This window comes from Rhineura floridana, chromosome 2, assembly GCF_030035675.1.
Source record: "Rhineura floridana isolate rRhiFlo1 chromosome 2, rRhiFlo1.hap2, whole genome shotgun sequence".
NCBI classification, from domain to species: domain Eukaryota; kingdom Metazoa; phylum Chordata; class Lepidosauria; order Squamata; family Rhineuridae; genus Rhineura; species Rhineura floridana.
The window spans coordinates 211,008,425-211,024,287 of NC_084481.1; the positions used below are offsets into that span (position 1 = coordinate 211,008,425).

Sequence of the window (15,863 nt, forward strand, 5' to 3'; positions counted from 1 at the left end):
TGTCCAGTGTCTGTCTATTTTTGGAGGATATGAATACATTATTCAAAGAGGTCCATGTGTTTATTTTCCAAGCAGAGTAAAAATGACTCCTTGAATGACTTGCTTAATATTTATATATTTCCCGCTACTACACAGAATGCAGATATAGTCGAGGTTCTCATGAAATAGGGGGATGAAAAGGACTGGCTTGCAAGGAAATCCTTTTTCTTTTTAACACAGGGCACAGGCTATGATCTGAAGGCACATGAGGCCAGTCCCCTGCTGAAGCTAAGCAGGGTCAGGTCTGGTCAGTGCCTGGATGGGAGACTTCCAGGAGCCATATGTAAGCCGTCTTGGGTTTCTATCATGAAAAGAAAGGCGGGGAATAAATTTAATTAATAAATGATTTCTCATATCCATGTCAATGGGATCTGAAATGCATCCAGATTCTTTAGTCATAGCAGGCCAGGCAGCAGACCTGAAACATGTCTGACCATGAGAAGTTTTCCTTGCTTGAGAGTTGTATGTATTTGTGCCTGCAAACAAAACAAGCATTTTCTGGCTGAAATACTAGAAACCGTGACATAATTTCTGAGAAGTTTTAAAAATTCTTGAATAATTGAACTTGGAAACTAAGTGGCTGGATCAAGTCTATATTCATTGAAATGTAGCTCTCCTAAGCAAGACTGGAACATGTGTAAACTCTTCAGAAGCAATGTTGCTTTTGTAGGTTGAGGAAGATTGTAATGCTTTAATGAAATGTTGGTTTGGTTTTCTCATGACAGTGGATGATATCCAACATAAGTCATACTCAGCATCAACTTGCTGAAACCATTGACTGTTTTCAGTGGGCCTGCTCTATGGCTGATTTTGGATATCACCCCATATTCTGAACAACAGTTACGACTGAGTGATAGCGGGCGTCTATAGTGATGGCCCCGTTTTCCAACTGGTATCCAAATTTCAAACTGGATCACTCGTTAGCAAATTATCTAGAAGTACTTGACAGAGCCCCTATTCGAAGAGCTTTTACGGCTCTACGTTTTCAAGTTATGCCCACGGCCTATCTTGAAGGCTGATTTCGGGGCTTACCGGTGGCTCAACGTCAATGTATTTATGGTTGTAAGGCTATCGAGGATATTGCCCATTACTTACTCCATTGCCCACTTTACGACGATCCTAGGCAAAAATTTCTATCTTTATTTTTAGATTATTTAGCCCCTTGTACAGTTAAGGAAAAGGTCAATGCACTTTTATTTGTCAATTTTATATCAGTAACCCTTGCGGTCGCTAATTTTGCTGTGGCTGCACAAAAAATGAGAGACTCTTTTGTCAAAGGATCCTTTGTGATGAAACAGTCTCCCCATGTTTTAAATGGTTTAGTTATGTAAACTCAATAAAGGTACTGAGGAATACATGTATGTATATTTGCACATGGCTTTTAGCTAAGTTTGCAATAAAGTTTTATTGTATTGACGGAGTGATAGCACAAAAATCATGTGAGTTTTGTAGATGTACCACTGTAGATTTAAAATGCATTTGAGGTATAGTTCAATCTGCTTACATAGACTTTTATTGTTTGTTTCAGGTGAATTAGCCAAGTACATGGACATGGTGATGGCTTTGACCTATACTGAAAAACCACTATACCAGCAACTACGAGAAATACTTCTTCGGGGTCTCAAGGACATTGGTCAGAAGGATGATGGTATACTGGACTTTGACGTTTCAGAGAATGGAGACGTTCCAGCAAAGCCTGCTCTTAAGGTCTTCATTTCCTAATTCAGATCAGTATTTAATAACCCTTGTTTTCAGCTGAAAAGAGTGAGTGCTGTTGGAAATGGGTGTTATGTAGGTGAAATCAAGACTGGCAGAGGAAAGGGAACAAATGTACACTTGAGACTTGGCCATATTTCAAGAGCAAAAGGCTTGTTCAATCTTACTGCCACTGGCCTGAGTCCAAAGAGCTACTTTAGCCTAGCCCAAGAGCTTGCATACACTCCATGGGGAGTTTTTTCTTTGTTTCTTTTTCTTTTATGAAGACCTTTGTGCCATATTGCAAACTGCTATTCAGATACCACTTCATTGCAGCAGTAAGGGGCTGAGGTGGGAAAATATACCCCCAGCCCCTTTCACATAGGGCTCTTGGGATCGTGGTTAGTACCTGCCCTAAAAGATCTCTTTTAAGTATATCTCATCATAGTAGATACAAATTTCATGCAGGAAGTTATTGTGTAGGTCAGGTATGGGGAACCTATAGCCCTTCAGATTTTGTAGAACTGCAACTTGATTCAAAGTGCTGGTTTTAACATATAAAGCCTTATACGGCTTGGGACCACAATACCTGATGGAACACCTCTTCCGACATGAACCCACCTGTACACTACACTCAACATCATCCGGGTGCCTACTCCGAGGGAAGCTCGGAGGATGGCAACAAGGGAGAGGGCTTTCTCAGTGGTGGCCCCCAAATTATGGAATCTTAATGATGAGGTGCGCCTGGCACCAACCCTGTTATCTTTTCGGCACCAGGTCAAGAGATTCCTCTTCTCCCAGGCATTTTAGCATGTGTTTTTAAATTGTTTTTTTAAAAAGGTGTTTTAAATTTGTATATTTGTTTTTAATGTTTTTAATTGTTGTAAACCACCCAGGGAGCTTTGGCTATGGCGCAGTATGCAAATGTTGTTGTTGTTAATAATAACAACAATAATAACTCATTATTTCTGACTGCTGACCATGCTGGCTGGGCTGAGGGGAGTTGGGTGTCCAGCAGCATCTGAAGGGCTACAGATTCCTCATCCGTGATGTATGTAATCAAATGTTCAGATGTTATGTCAACTAAGCAGAGAGAGATGTTATGCATATGCAGAGTAATTCAGCATTCTGAGCTACATGTGCCAATGTGTGTATTTACCTAAGAAGCAGGCTTTTACCCTGCATTTAAATGACTGAGACTTAAGACCTGGGAAAATAAGAAAAAGCTACTTTATTTGTAGAAATACATAGAAGATAGGAAAGGCATATCTAGTACTAACTAACTAAGTTTGAGGTGCAATGTCTAGACTTGGATATTGCCCTTATGGTTCAGGAGAGAGAACAAAGACAGAGATGTCTCCTCTCTCCTCGGACAGTCAAAGAATACGACGAAGGAGAGGCAGGGCAGCTTCCCTGAGCATATCAGTTTACAACGGAAGGAAGTCAGGTAGAGAAGAGCACAGGTAAAGGTAGCCAAGCCAAGCCAGCTGGAGGACCCTAACTCTGTCTTCCTTCTGGAATATAAATAAAAGAACCCAAACAGGAGTTGCTCTTGCCCCACTTCCAACAAGAGGGATTATGGGTAAATCTCCAAATGGGTTGGGTTACTCCTGTAACGGCATGCAAATCGAGCATTCAGTTTACTTGTTTGTAATATCCAGTATTTTACTTGTCAGAATTTTATCTATAAGCTTGATATTGCACAGTAAAACTATTTGATCAGAATCTAATTACTGAATGCAAGAACAATGCTCTCCATGAGCAGTAATACAAAAATATTAGAGCTGGGATTTTTGATTTCCTAAACATTAAGCATTCTTGTAGTGATAAATTTCTTTGGTGGATATGTACTTCGTTTCATCGCATGGGTAAAACATTGCTGCACAAAGTACACATATTTCAGTATTTTTGGTATCAACCCAATATAAAAGCTGATTTTAATGCCTGTACAGTAGGGCCCCACTCATACAGCGGGTTATGTTCCAGACCCCCGCTGTAAAGCGGAATGCATTGACTAACATTGACCAAAATGGCACCCGACTGCCAAAAAACGCCGTAAAAGTGGAACATAGGAGCGAGGCCTTTCTGCAATTGACAACCGCTGTATTAGCGGAACGCTGTAAAACGAAGCTCTGTAAAGCGGGGCCCTACTGTAGTTCTAAGTGGGTGTCCATCAACACGTGTGTGTGTGTGTGTGTGTGTGTGTGTGTGTGGGAGAGGGGGAGGGAGAGGGGGAGGGAGAGGGAGAGAGAGGGAGAGAGGTCAATTCCTCCTTTTCTTTTTAGAGAGACGCCAATTCTGTGAAAAAACATCCTTGACTGTTTTATTCATAAACAGGGAAACCTACAGTGAATGTATTTATTGGCGTAGATGTTGTGAAATGACATTATTTATGATTCAAGTGTAAGATTTGAAGGCTGCTATGTATATACAGAAATAGTCATTGCTGTAATTGTGGAAGTAACAATATTGCATGGTCGCTGGGAAGGCCTGTCCATAGTGTTCGCTAGTATACTTGAAATTAATAGGTTGGGCCTGACATGTTGACTGGTGTAGCCTGTGCGTGTGAAAGCTGGAGCTTCTGAATCTCTCAGTTAGACTCTATTTTAAGAAAAACAATGAAAGCAACTAGACTAAAAAAGGGATGATGAAGAGAAGTAGCTGTTGCCTTTCCATTCTCTTCACATAATGTATGTGGTGGAACAAGGAATTATTATTCCAGAAATATCAAGAGAATATTGCTAAGGACAGGTTATCAATCAGCTACTGTTGCCTGAGCCCAAACAATAGAAGACGTTATATACTTAACACATCTCAAAGATGCATTAAAACATTGAAAGCAAACGCTGCATATGGAGCTGCATTGGCCTGAGTTACTGCACTGTTGCAACATCCTGGATTTTTTGTTGCATTAGTACAGCAATTGTGCATCTTGTAGTAATGTGCCGCTGTAAAATCTTTTTTACCTGATCCTATCAATTTCCTGTTGTGTTTTTAACTACAGTAGAAGGGTGGGATATAAATCTGCTTAAATAAATATCTGGGACCCATAACTTTTTGAGTTTTTTTCCAGTGTAAATTGATGTGATAGCTCTAGTGTTTGAACAGGCAGTTGGTAAATAAAGCCTGAATCAAACAAAAATTAGTTAGCTTCTCTCTCTCTCTCTCTCTCTCTCTCTCTCTCTCTCTCTCTCTCTCTCTCTCTCTCTCTCTCTCTCTCTCTCTCTCTCTCTCTCTCTCTCTCACACACACTCACTCACTCACTCACTCACTCACTCACTCACTCACTCACTCACTCACTCACTCACTCACTCACTCACTCACTCACTCACTCACACCCCAATTTATTGTTTTTTGTGATATATGTTATTAGTCTATTGATAGTTAATTGAAGGCGTAAGTTGCACTGAAATAATTAGTCTTGCTTCCAAGTAAATATAGTTAGAGGAAAAGATCAACAACCTGATCCTAAGTGACCCAAAATAGAGATAAGGTCATATGGTATTTGTAATGTTGTTGCTTTTTTTACTATAACTCAGAAATTGTGTCTTGGAAAATAGTCTTCACACACTTTGCCTGAATTCAGAGCTGTACATATATTTAAACAGTGTTCTCAGTAGTGAGAATCTTTTATAGGGAAGTGCTCTGATTTACAATTCAGTTAGAAATCCACACTTTAGTTAATTGAACCAGTTAATCTATTAATGCATTCAACTCTACTCTCTCTAGAATTGTTCAATTGGTTTATCTTGGCATTTATCTTGGCGGGAAGCTTGAATCCAATCAACAGTCACTTGTTTGCTATGATAACTTATCCACAAAGGAAAAAATATGCATAATGTAGTTGAAAGTATTCATAGTATAGTGGTTAGTATTGGACTGGGACCTGGGGGACCAGGGTTCAAATCCCACTGGGTGACCTTGGGCCAGTGACTGTCTCTCAGCCTAACCCAACTCATGAGATTATTGTGAAGATTCAAATGGGGGGGGGGAAGGGGAGAAAGACAGGATATACTGTAAATGTAATAAATAAATTTATAACAATAAATACATGAATAAAACCTTTGTTTTCTCCTGGTTGTTTTCATAATAAATGATTTGCACTTCACAGAAGCGCTGGGTAAAGAACAGAGACAATCTCCTGAAGAGCCAATGAATTTTTATTAGTTTTCAGGGATCTAGTCCTCAACAACAAGTTCCCAAGGTGGCTTACAAAAAGTTTATAATTTGGAAAAGATTAAAAAAAAACTGGCAAAATAAAAATTTTCATTTGGTACCAAAATGACACCAAGGTAGATGGCAAAGGAGTGTTACTGAGTCAGGATGCCACTACTGAATAGGCCTTTGATCCTGTAGCACCAGCATTGCCTCAAATGGTGGGCATGTGAAGAAGGGCCTCCTCCGAAGATCAGTGTATGGGTAGGCACATAAGGAGGGCACATAAGGAGGTAAGTAGCCCATCGGGTATCAAATGAGCCTGAAACTGAACTGGGAGATAGCAAAGCGCAGGTGTAATGTGATCATAACTGTCAGTATTGTGCCGTAACTGTGGCTTCCAAATCCTCTTGAAAGACAACTCCATGTACAGTGCATTACAATAGTGCAGAGGTAGTCAGCATGATTATCAGATGGCTTTGGGTGGGTAAGAAATCTAGTAATTAATAAAAACAACATCTAATCCAGCCAAAGGCCCATCTAGTTCAGCATCATGTTCTTACAGTGGCCAACCGTATATCCTTGGGAAGTTCTCAAGCAGGACCCGAGTGCAACAGTGCTCTTTCCACATGTGATTCCGAGCAACTGGTATTCAGAGATATACTAACTTTGGCAGTGGTGATAGAACACAGCCATTGTGCCCAACAGCCATTGATAGCCTTATTCTCCGTGAATTTGTCTCTGACCCAGATAGCCTATCCAGAATAATAACATAGTTGATGGTATTGAAAACCTCTGAAAGGTTTTGAGAGATCAAGAACCAACAGGATATAGCAAGTTATATTAAAATTACTTTTCATCCATGCTTTGCCAGGTAGGCAAATGTATCACAAAACTCAGGTCTGCAGCTAGCTTGTGTATTTAAAAAATTGGAGCGTTAACATATTTTGCAAATTGGGGAGGGTTTTTTTAAAAAAGGGTTTGCACCTTTTCTTTCCTTACTCTTTTTGTTGAGAATTTATAAGATCAACATCTTAAAAATGCAACCCTGCCTTTATAAGAACTAGAATCTCTTTCAAAGTAATACTTGAATTCTAAAAGAGGTTGCTGATCACATGAATGTTCTTGAGCACTTTATTGGGCTGTGCTATCAATTACATTGTTGGCTAATTAGGTTTTCTTTGAGTAGTGCGTGAAATGGACATGCCTCTGAAGAACAGTGAGGGAAGGGGACTTCCAGCACTATGCAGTTGTCTTGACTGGATTCCAAAGTCCAACTTGATAGGGGTTGGGATTTCCACTTCCCACTGTGTCAGTTTTAGTGTGCTGACCTCTATTTACTTGAAAAGCTAAGCTTCCTAGAAGAAAAATCCTAGGGTAGAAGCATTTTGTCGTGTTTCTGACTAGTAAAAGAAGTCTTAGTTAATCTGAGGTAATGATCATGGCATTCTGAAGAATGAATTCCTTCTGGTTAACATTTGCTATTATCAATTTAAACAGTATTTCCAGAGGGGAAAATGCATTTTGCTCATTGTTCATGCTACTTTTCAGATTGTTATTGGGGGGGGGGGAGAAAAGGATTGCTCAACCTTACAGCATTTTTTTTTTTAAGAGCAATGGTTTCGATTTAATTTTTGTAGTAAGGGAGACAGTGAAATGGCTAGCACAGCATAATGTTAAGACTCCAAAGTCCTGATGTCAAATCCCACTTTACTGTATTAAGCCATGACAGACAAGGGTTGAGCGAGAAAGTGGTCACTCAAACCCCTGCAAGCACATCCTTGGGTTTCAATAATTGAAACTGATCCAATGCAATTGGACCAGATGGTATTGTGGTCGCTTCCTCAGGATGGTGTCTAATTCTGTGTGAATCTTGAGTGTCAAAGTGCCTTGCAAAAATGTCACAGCAGGTTTCCCTATAAGCCAGCATTGTTTGCTAACCAAACCCCTAGTGTGGAGCTGTGGCTCGATCAAATGAGGGGAGGGGGAGGAGCACATCCAATTTAACCTCAATTAGGAGATTAGACTCACTGGGTTATTCACTGGAACTCGGACAACTTTGAGATGAGCCATTCTCTCGTCCACAGACAAAATTCCATTGAAAAATGTTTTCATATGCAAAGATCCCACTTTTGCTCTTTCATACTTTGCAATCCTAACCACACTTTCTAGGGAGTAGGCTCCACTGATCACAGTGGGATGTATATACTTGGATTGCACGGTAAGCTTCTCAATTTAAATCTAAATTGCTGGCCAGGAGCCTTCTCTCAGCTACACTTCAATCCAGTTTGTGGTAGGGGTATATATGACATATTAGAACGGCCAGTGTTGTGAAATAGCAGTAACAGTTGCTGCCCACCTTAATTGAAATTCCCTAGCACTAGGAGATCTCTTTTTCTCCACTATAAATTTTAAAATTATTCTAGTTCTGAGATTTATTAATGAGACATTGTTCCCAACTTGGCTTGAATCTAATTCACTTTCATATGTAATGGATGATGTTACTCTAATATTTGCATGGGTTCAGTTAGCTCCTGCTGAAAGAGAAGTTATCCTCATTGTGGTGCAGTGAAAGCATCCGTTATTGCTGCTATAAACTACTCAAGCCACGGGACATGTCTTATGCTTAGTGATGGGGCCCATTGATGGCACTCGATAACTGCTAGGAAGTATTTGAAGTGAAATAAATATGAATTAGGGATTCATAGTTTGCCTTGCACTCTGCATCAAACATGGGTGTTGTCTCTGTCAGAGAATGATGCCTGACTTCTCTTGCCATGTAACTCACCTGCATCAAGATTAAGAAATCACCTTTTTATTGAATAAGCTTGGAAACAAGATAAATGTCCTTTTGCTTTTTGTGTGGAAAGTATTAGATATCTGTTTTTGCAATGAGCCTTTTAAAAATCTCTCCTCAGTGCAACCAGGAGGAATGCATTTATATCCTGTATATAAAAGCAATACAGTGGTGAAATATTCCTCCTTAATTTTGGTCAGAATGAACAAAAGTGTCTGTGTTTATTCCTGCCTAATGCATCACAAATCTGCTGACATGCTAACCTTGGAGTCTTGGTTGGCGTTAATCAGGCCTGTGCACCGGCAGGAAAGATGTACCTAATGCACTCCATCAGTGCAGTTTGCATACGGAAGTTCTCACAGGGGAGCTGCCCTGTGCCAGCTGAGGGTTACCTGCCCACTGTAGTTATTGTATGTAATTATCGAACCAATCTGTTCAGCCCAGCAGGGTTTAGATGGTAATCATGAAGCAACACTTTGGAAGGATGTAATGCACTCCCCCCTTCTCTCATCAGCTATGTGAGGTTGTAACCACTTCAGCAGTTATTTCAGTAAAGCTACACGTTTGTCAAACTTACTAAAAAAGCAAGCTGAACTTTAGCAGTTATTTTTATGCTTATGGGCTAAGATGCGTTTGTTAGTTACTGAACGGATTAAAATGGGTCTGCATAGGAATCTCATTTTTTATTTAAGAAAAACCTTTCAAAATAAGATAATGAAAATCATGGTGTTAATTATGATAAAATACTACTTCTGTTATATGCTTCTGATTTGATTATTCGCAGAAGACAAAGATGGAGAAACATACCAAACAATTTACTATAGCTGATCGTCATTTTTTATTTAACTTGCCTGCATGCACTTTTCTGTTTTGTATAAAACTAGGCTTGTTTTGTTTTGTTTTTGTTGTAGACAAAAAGAAACATAGTTGCTGCATCAGGGGCAGCCTCTACTGATGAAGATGATGCTGAAACAGCGGAAGATGATGTGAAAAATGTCAAAAAAAGAAAACATACTACATCAAGTAAGTTCCTCATTAGCCTTCAATCTTTCATTTTGGTAAAAATCAACGATGTTTACGCTTGGCAATAAATGTAACCATTTTTTTTTAGTAACCTGAGGAAAATAAGATTGTCAGCCATCTTCCAGCAGTAAAACGTGAAATATACTTGCTGCCCTGCATATAAAACTGATGACAGTTAGTTGATGAAAGTTGGGGTTGGTGGTGGGTCCCTGCCCCTTTCCCCACCATTTATTTTTCTCTCTGTTCTCATTTTTGTCCTCCCCTATCTTGTCCAATTCACTGTCAGGAAGTGCTCGCTCCCCAGGACCAATTCATCACAGCAGGTTGCAACCAGAGGGTAGCAGCAGCCGCCGTTTACAACAGTGAGTGGAGCTACTTCAAGAAAAGGGAGTTATCTGGATAGGCTGAAAAAGAATCTTGGTATAGTTTTGGCATAATTGGTAGCTTATGACCAGCACATGTGCATCAGCAGGACTTCTGAAAGCAGGATTTGCCAGCCCTGTGACCCAAGATCTCTTTAGCAGGAAATGCCAGAGATTAGATGTTGGACCCCACACTTCTTTGCCACTGAGCCTAACCCTAAGAGACAGACAGCCGGGGGGGGGGGATGATGCTGTTTCCAAGTGAGAAGTACGATGTATGCAAAACTCAAAGGGGTTGATTTACACCTAGTCTGTTACTCTATCTAGCCTAGTACTGCCTGCTCTGGGTGGATAAAATTCAATGTTTTGTTTGGTTCTTTGATTTAAAACATAAAACTGAATGGGATTTTTTAGATTTTAATTTTATATTGAGCTTTTCTTAACATGTACAGATGTGTTAAGAGGAAAATCCAAAATGAATAAAAAATGAATCAATCTTCTGTCAAATGTGAAATGGTTGTCAAGTGTTTGGCTTAATTTGGTTGGTGGGGAGTCAGAGAAGTGGGATTTTTAAAAAAGCTTCCAAAACCTTTCTACTCAGTTTTTTGCTTGGGAGAGAGCAAAGTCAGCGGGACTTCAGAGGAATGGAAACTTTCCAAAAAGTTGAAGAGGTTTACTGTTGGTGGAGATGGGGTGGGGGGCAGTTCCTCTTTTTTTAAAAAAAAGGGTTTTGCTCTTGGTGGCTAACATTTTTTTCTCCCCCAAATGCAATGCAGCAATGGTTACATCTACACCATACATTTAAAGCAAATGGAGTCCCCCAAATAATCTTGGGAACTATAATTTACCCCTCACAGAGTCAGCACCCTTAACAAACTGCAATTCCCAGGATTCTTTAGGGGAGCCATGTGCATTAAATGTGCTTTAAAAGTATGGTGTGGATGGGAAAGAAAAATGACAGCGGCAGGTGAGTAGTTGCGAAGGGGGAGCTCTGCAGCCACAGCCAACAACAAAAGTTTTGATTTTTTTTTAAAGGAAAAACCACTACTGCCCTGCCACCAATGGTAATCACCCTTCCCAAATTAACAAAACGCACTGCTTTTTTTCATTGTGAATAGGTGCCAAATTGCAGGGGGGTGCTGGCTTCACTCAGGCCTATTGAGCACAGCTGGGTTAGCGTGGACTTACAGATTTAAATGAGCAATTACAAGCTACAGCAACAAGTAAAGGAGTGTAGAATATAAGAAAGTGTTCAATGGTTCTTTTTTTACCCCATTTTTTTTTAAAGGCCCCCTGATAGGGCTGCACAGCATAAAAGGCTGTGGGCCAATTGTGGGCCCTCCCTATTTGTTTCTGCCGATGGAATTCCAAAATACTGATTGCTTATGTCCTGTCCTTTCCTCTCTTTGAGAACATATAAAGCCCACCAAAGCCTTATCCCAATTTTGGGTTAGAGATGGGAGAATTCCTGTGTTACTATTGAGTCAGTTTCTCTCAAAGTCAATATATAGGTCTATGGTGAAGTTGGGGCTGCAGCTTTATCTTGTACAGCTTGTCCTGCTGCCTGACCCATTTTTGTCTGAGGTCAAACCCAATGTTGCACCAGTTTGACCTGTGTGTTGCAGCATAGCTTGTGTCAGTCTCGTATGCTGCCATGTAGAGAGGATGGGTGGAGCTGCTGAGCACACACACTCCAGTCTTCTAGCTTCACTGGAAGAAAAATGGCTGGAAAGAAGTGGGGAGGAAGCGTAGGCAAGGGAAGGATTCAGCACTCCTCCCTGCTTATGCTGTGCTTTTAAACAGCCACCCCATTTGTCCTCCTTTATGGGAAAGCAGCATGTTGAGAGTGCTGCTGTAGTGTTTACCACCTTCCCAAGGTGCCTTGGCCATGAAGTGGTATATAAATTAATAAATAACAGTATCCTGGGCTTGAAAACTCCCTCAGTGTGTGAATTTCTGGGAGAGTGGATGTCTTGTGTATGTATGCCTCTGAGCCCTGCAAGATGTAAGAGAGAAGGAAGAGAATTAATGAGGGAAAGGGAGAAACTGAGAGATGATGTGCAGAAAGAAGAGTGTGCATGCTGTGGCAGAGAGAGTGAATGCACAGAGAGGTTTAAAGAGGTTTCTTTAGTGGTGCAGAAAGAAGAGAAAGTGCAGGCTATGAGTTGCTGAGAAAAAGTGTTTACCACAAAGAAAACTTTGAAAGGAAAACTCTTTTCCATGGTAAATGCAGTGACATGGCCCTCTTGAATTAGTGTTTTGAGTGGGGCATTCTCGAGCTACTGCATTCTCTACTTCCTACAGTGAAGCAAGTAGGAAAATATTTTGTAGTTTTTATTTAGGGATTGAATGGTTTCAACAGGAAGTGGGTAACTGAAGGTACGTATCTTTAGAAGTTCAGATGCATTCCATTTTCAGCTGCTCCCTTTTTGTAGCGCTTTAAGTGTAACAGGGCACTTAATTCACTGGGCGTAACCCCTACTAATTTCAGCAGGACCTACTTTTTAGATACAGTTAACGTTGCGCTGTAGGTTGGAAAGTATGTATGTGTGGTTATTGACAGAGTACTCAATTTGCCATGTTGTTTGCTATCCTTAGTGGCTATGAGATCCATCTGTGGTTTTTCACACCTTGGGTTTAGGATCAGCTTGGGTTTAGGTTCAGCAGTTTAATCAGCTGCAAATATAGACTATTGGTTTCTCAGTCATAAATCTATTAAAAAAAACAATAGGCCTCAACACTGACAGTTTGGATAGCCCTCTTTATTTTCCCTTCATAGTGGAAAATTGACAGTTCGTGTGTATTTAATTTTTAAAACTTTATGATAGCCAGTTCCTAACTCAGGAAAGGACATTGTGTATTTTTTATGAAAGCAGTTCCTTCTGTTGCTTTGGGGTAGGGGGAGGGAGGAAGATAAAACCTTAGATGGGAGGAGGGAATTTCCAAGTATGTTTTCAAGTATGAATCTCAAGTGGTGTCTAGAACACTCTAGTCCCATTGTGTTGGATGAGTTTCAGTTGGTAAGGCTAGAGGGCGTGGACAAGGTGCTTGGTTCAGTTTGGGCAACCGCTTGTGTCTTGGCCCATTGCCCCTCATGGCTGATAAAAAGTAGCAAGGAAGTCAGTTCTCAGTGAGCTGTTTTCCACCCCCCATCTTTTCAGGCACCCACCCACCCTAATGTTTTCCATACTTGTGCAGACCTTGGTATTTACCCAAGCCTGCTGATACTTCCCGGTTTTATGTGGATGGTATCCTTTTGGCTACATAAGCATTTGGCACTTGGAGAGTGAGTTTGCTATTAGCATGGGATGCAGTAGAGATATGCAGTGAGCCTGGTCTCCAGTGGAGATGGAGGCAATTGCCAGTGCAAGGTACAAGCTTTTGACTTTTCATAGCCCATATATTTGTGTCTTGAAAGGTTGAGATCCTAGAGATCACCACTTGTTGATCAAAGCAACATGAGTGGTTGTATGCTTCCCTGTCTGTTTTTGTGCTCAGAGACATTAGTTGTTTCAGAGGCTTTTCCTTCTGTTCTCTTTAGAAATGTAAAAGTGCCCTGATTAATTCCCCTTTGTTTTACTCTTGATATTTGATGTGAAGGCAATCTGCCCATTTTAGGGCAAATTTGGATTTGAGGATGATAGGAGGGAGTAACAGATGAGAGGAACTGCCTGCACTTGGTTTAACTTGCACATGGATCTCACTTGTAGTCAGATTTGTGTCCTGAAATCTCTTGGGATACTCAGATCAGGTCTGAGAGATAAGGAGTGGGATCTCTGTGTTTTCCAAGTGATTTAGACAATGGGATATTACCAAAAACATCACATTCAGGAATTGCATGTGTTGCTGCTTATACCTGCTAATGTACTGTCTGAATCAGCTTTTATTTTAACCCAAATGTGTTTCCTGCACTGGAGCATTGAGTTCTAGGAGACAGAGACGTACACACTTGTAAAGTTATATTGAGGGTTCTTTGTAGTTAATCAAGCATCAAACACCTCTTTTTCTCCCTGCCCTACCCCCACTCAAAATTCTATTTTTTTAATAGTCCTGAAGACAGAACATACGTGGCGAGGAGGGTAGGGATGCTGTGTATGTGACGTGTGCAGATTCTGGTTATGGCTGTACTATGAGACTCATCACTGAGCCTTTTCCTGTTACAGCATAAACTGGTAGTGGCCGACATCCTAAGCTTATGGAAACTACATCCTTCCCTTCCCAGCCAAACCCAGATACCAGGCAATCCCCACTATGCTATGGCATTGGAAATAATGGAATTATTTCCAATGCCATAGCAGAGGAGAGTGTTCCTTGAGTATAGATGGAAACTAGTCTCTCCAAGACTAGAGGCCAGGCTGATGTAAAGAGAGAGGACTAAGATCAGGCACCTCCTTCTTCAATTGAAGCCAGAATGTATTTCTTTTCCACCTGCATATCATCCCATATGGATGCTTGGAGAAGTGCTATTGGTATCATAACTACAACAAGCAAATGTTCCCGCAACATCAGTTTTAACCATTGGGCTCAGGCACACAGGAATGAGCTGCTTGACTTGGGAGAAGAGGAAAAGAGGAAACACCTCTCCTACTTTCTGCCTTTGCACAGTCGTCCCCTTTTGACCTTATGTACACATAAGAAACACTCTGCAGGTATCTTCATAGGGACCAGATAAAATCAAATAGATGCCTAGGTACTGCTTGTAGGCTGTCACTTCACTGGCCCTCTCAAACCATGTAGTTTATGTAGCTTGGAATACTATAAACTACTCATGAATTTTACTACTATAAATTAATGTTATGAGGCTCAAGAGTGTCCTAAAGCTGGTGTGAGTAGAGTTTTTCTAAAAATGTCAGATGTAAATCATTGGTAAATTCCTGTGGATTTTCCTTTGTTAATATAGAATGTTCTGATTATATCCTGATGATCCTTCTGTAGTCAGTATTTCTAATTTTCAAATTGTTTTTATTCTCAACAACTGTAGAAATGAGAGCCACGAAATCCAAGTTACCGAAGATCTCTCCCAAAGCCAAGACAACCTTGAAACCCAGGAAGAGAGCTCAGAAGTAGAAGAGCCAAAATGATGTGTGCTTGTTGCTTTTACTAGTTTTTTTCCAGTCATAATAGGCTTTTCCCTTTTTGTATGGCTGTAGACTATTATGATGCAGTGCTGCTTTGTGTCGTTGAAATTGGAGAAATAGATATTTTAAGTCTTTATGTACAGTTTAATATTAATACAGAGGTTTTCAAACCTCTTAAATGGCTGCTTTTGCATATGCTCTTGTAGCTGCTGATTTTTTGATCAAACTTGAATAAAAATAAAACCTTAATTTCTGGTGCCCTGTTTAAATGAAACTACCTGAAGCTGAAGTTGAAGCATGCTTGCATGCATGTTCTATTGGGATCCATAGGATATGCTTGCAAATTAAATGTGTTTATGACTGGGGGTTGATTGAAGTTGCTAGTTACCCTAAAAGGGGTATGGTTCATGTATATATTGGAGATGATTTCTGTGCTGCCCTTCATTAAAAATAAAAACCACAGTAGCAACAAGTAACACTCCTTTCCCACCCCACCCACAATCAAATTTAGAACAACTGATAAAAACTCATCAACCAGCTCATGCTAGCTTCTGAAATGCCCAGGCAAATTAAAAGGTCTTTGCTTGATGCTGAAGTAAGATGAGGATTGGTGCCAGGTGTGTGTGAGTGTGTGGGGGCATTCAGTGAATCAGTTACACTTTTTTGTGAAAAAGTACAGTTGTCCATCCTAAAGCTATTGCCAAGCAAATTTAT

The 15,863-nt window shown here is 40.4% G+C and overlaps 1 protein-coding gene across 5 annotated transcripts in view; it reads left to right on the top strand.

Annotated features, from left to right (window-relative positions):
* The window catches only part of VRK1 (VRK serine/threonine kinase 1), a 42,223-nt gene extending 26,817 nt beyond the window's left edge, over window positions 1–15,406 (top strand). For 4 of the 5 annotated variants that reach the window (XM_061612088.1, XM_061612089.1, XM_061612090.1 and 1 more), the window contains 4 exons: window positions 1,568–1,746; window positions 9,598–9,709; window positions 9,996–10,071; window positions 15,053–15,406. In XM_061612088.1, coding sequence (XP_061468072.1) covers window positions 1,568–1,746; window positions 9,598–9,709; window positions 9,996–10,071; window positions 15,053–15,152 — 467 coding nt within the window. In that variant the 3' untranslated portion in view covers window positions 15,153–15,406. The remainder of the gene's footprint in view (window positions 1–1,567; window positions 1,747–9,597; window positions 9,710–9,995; window positions 10,072–15,052) is intronic. The other variant, XM_061612091.1, reaches the window with a different exon arrangement.
* Window positions 15,407–15,863: the final 457 nt, after the last annotated feature.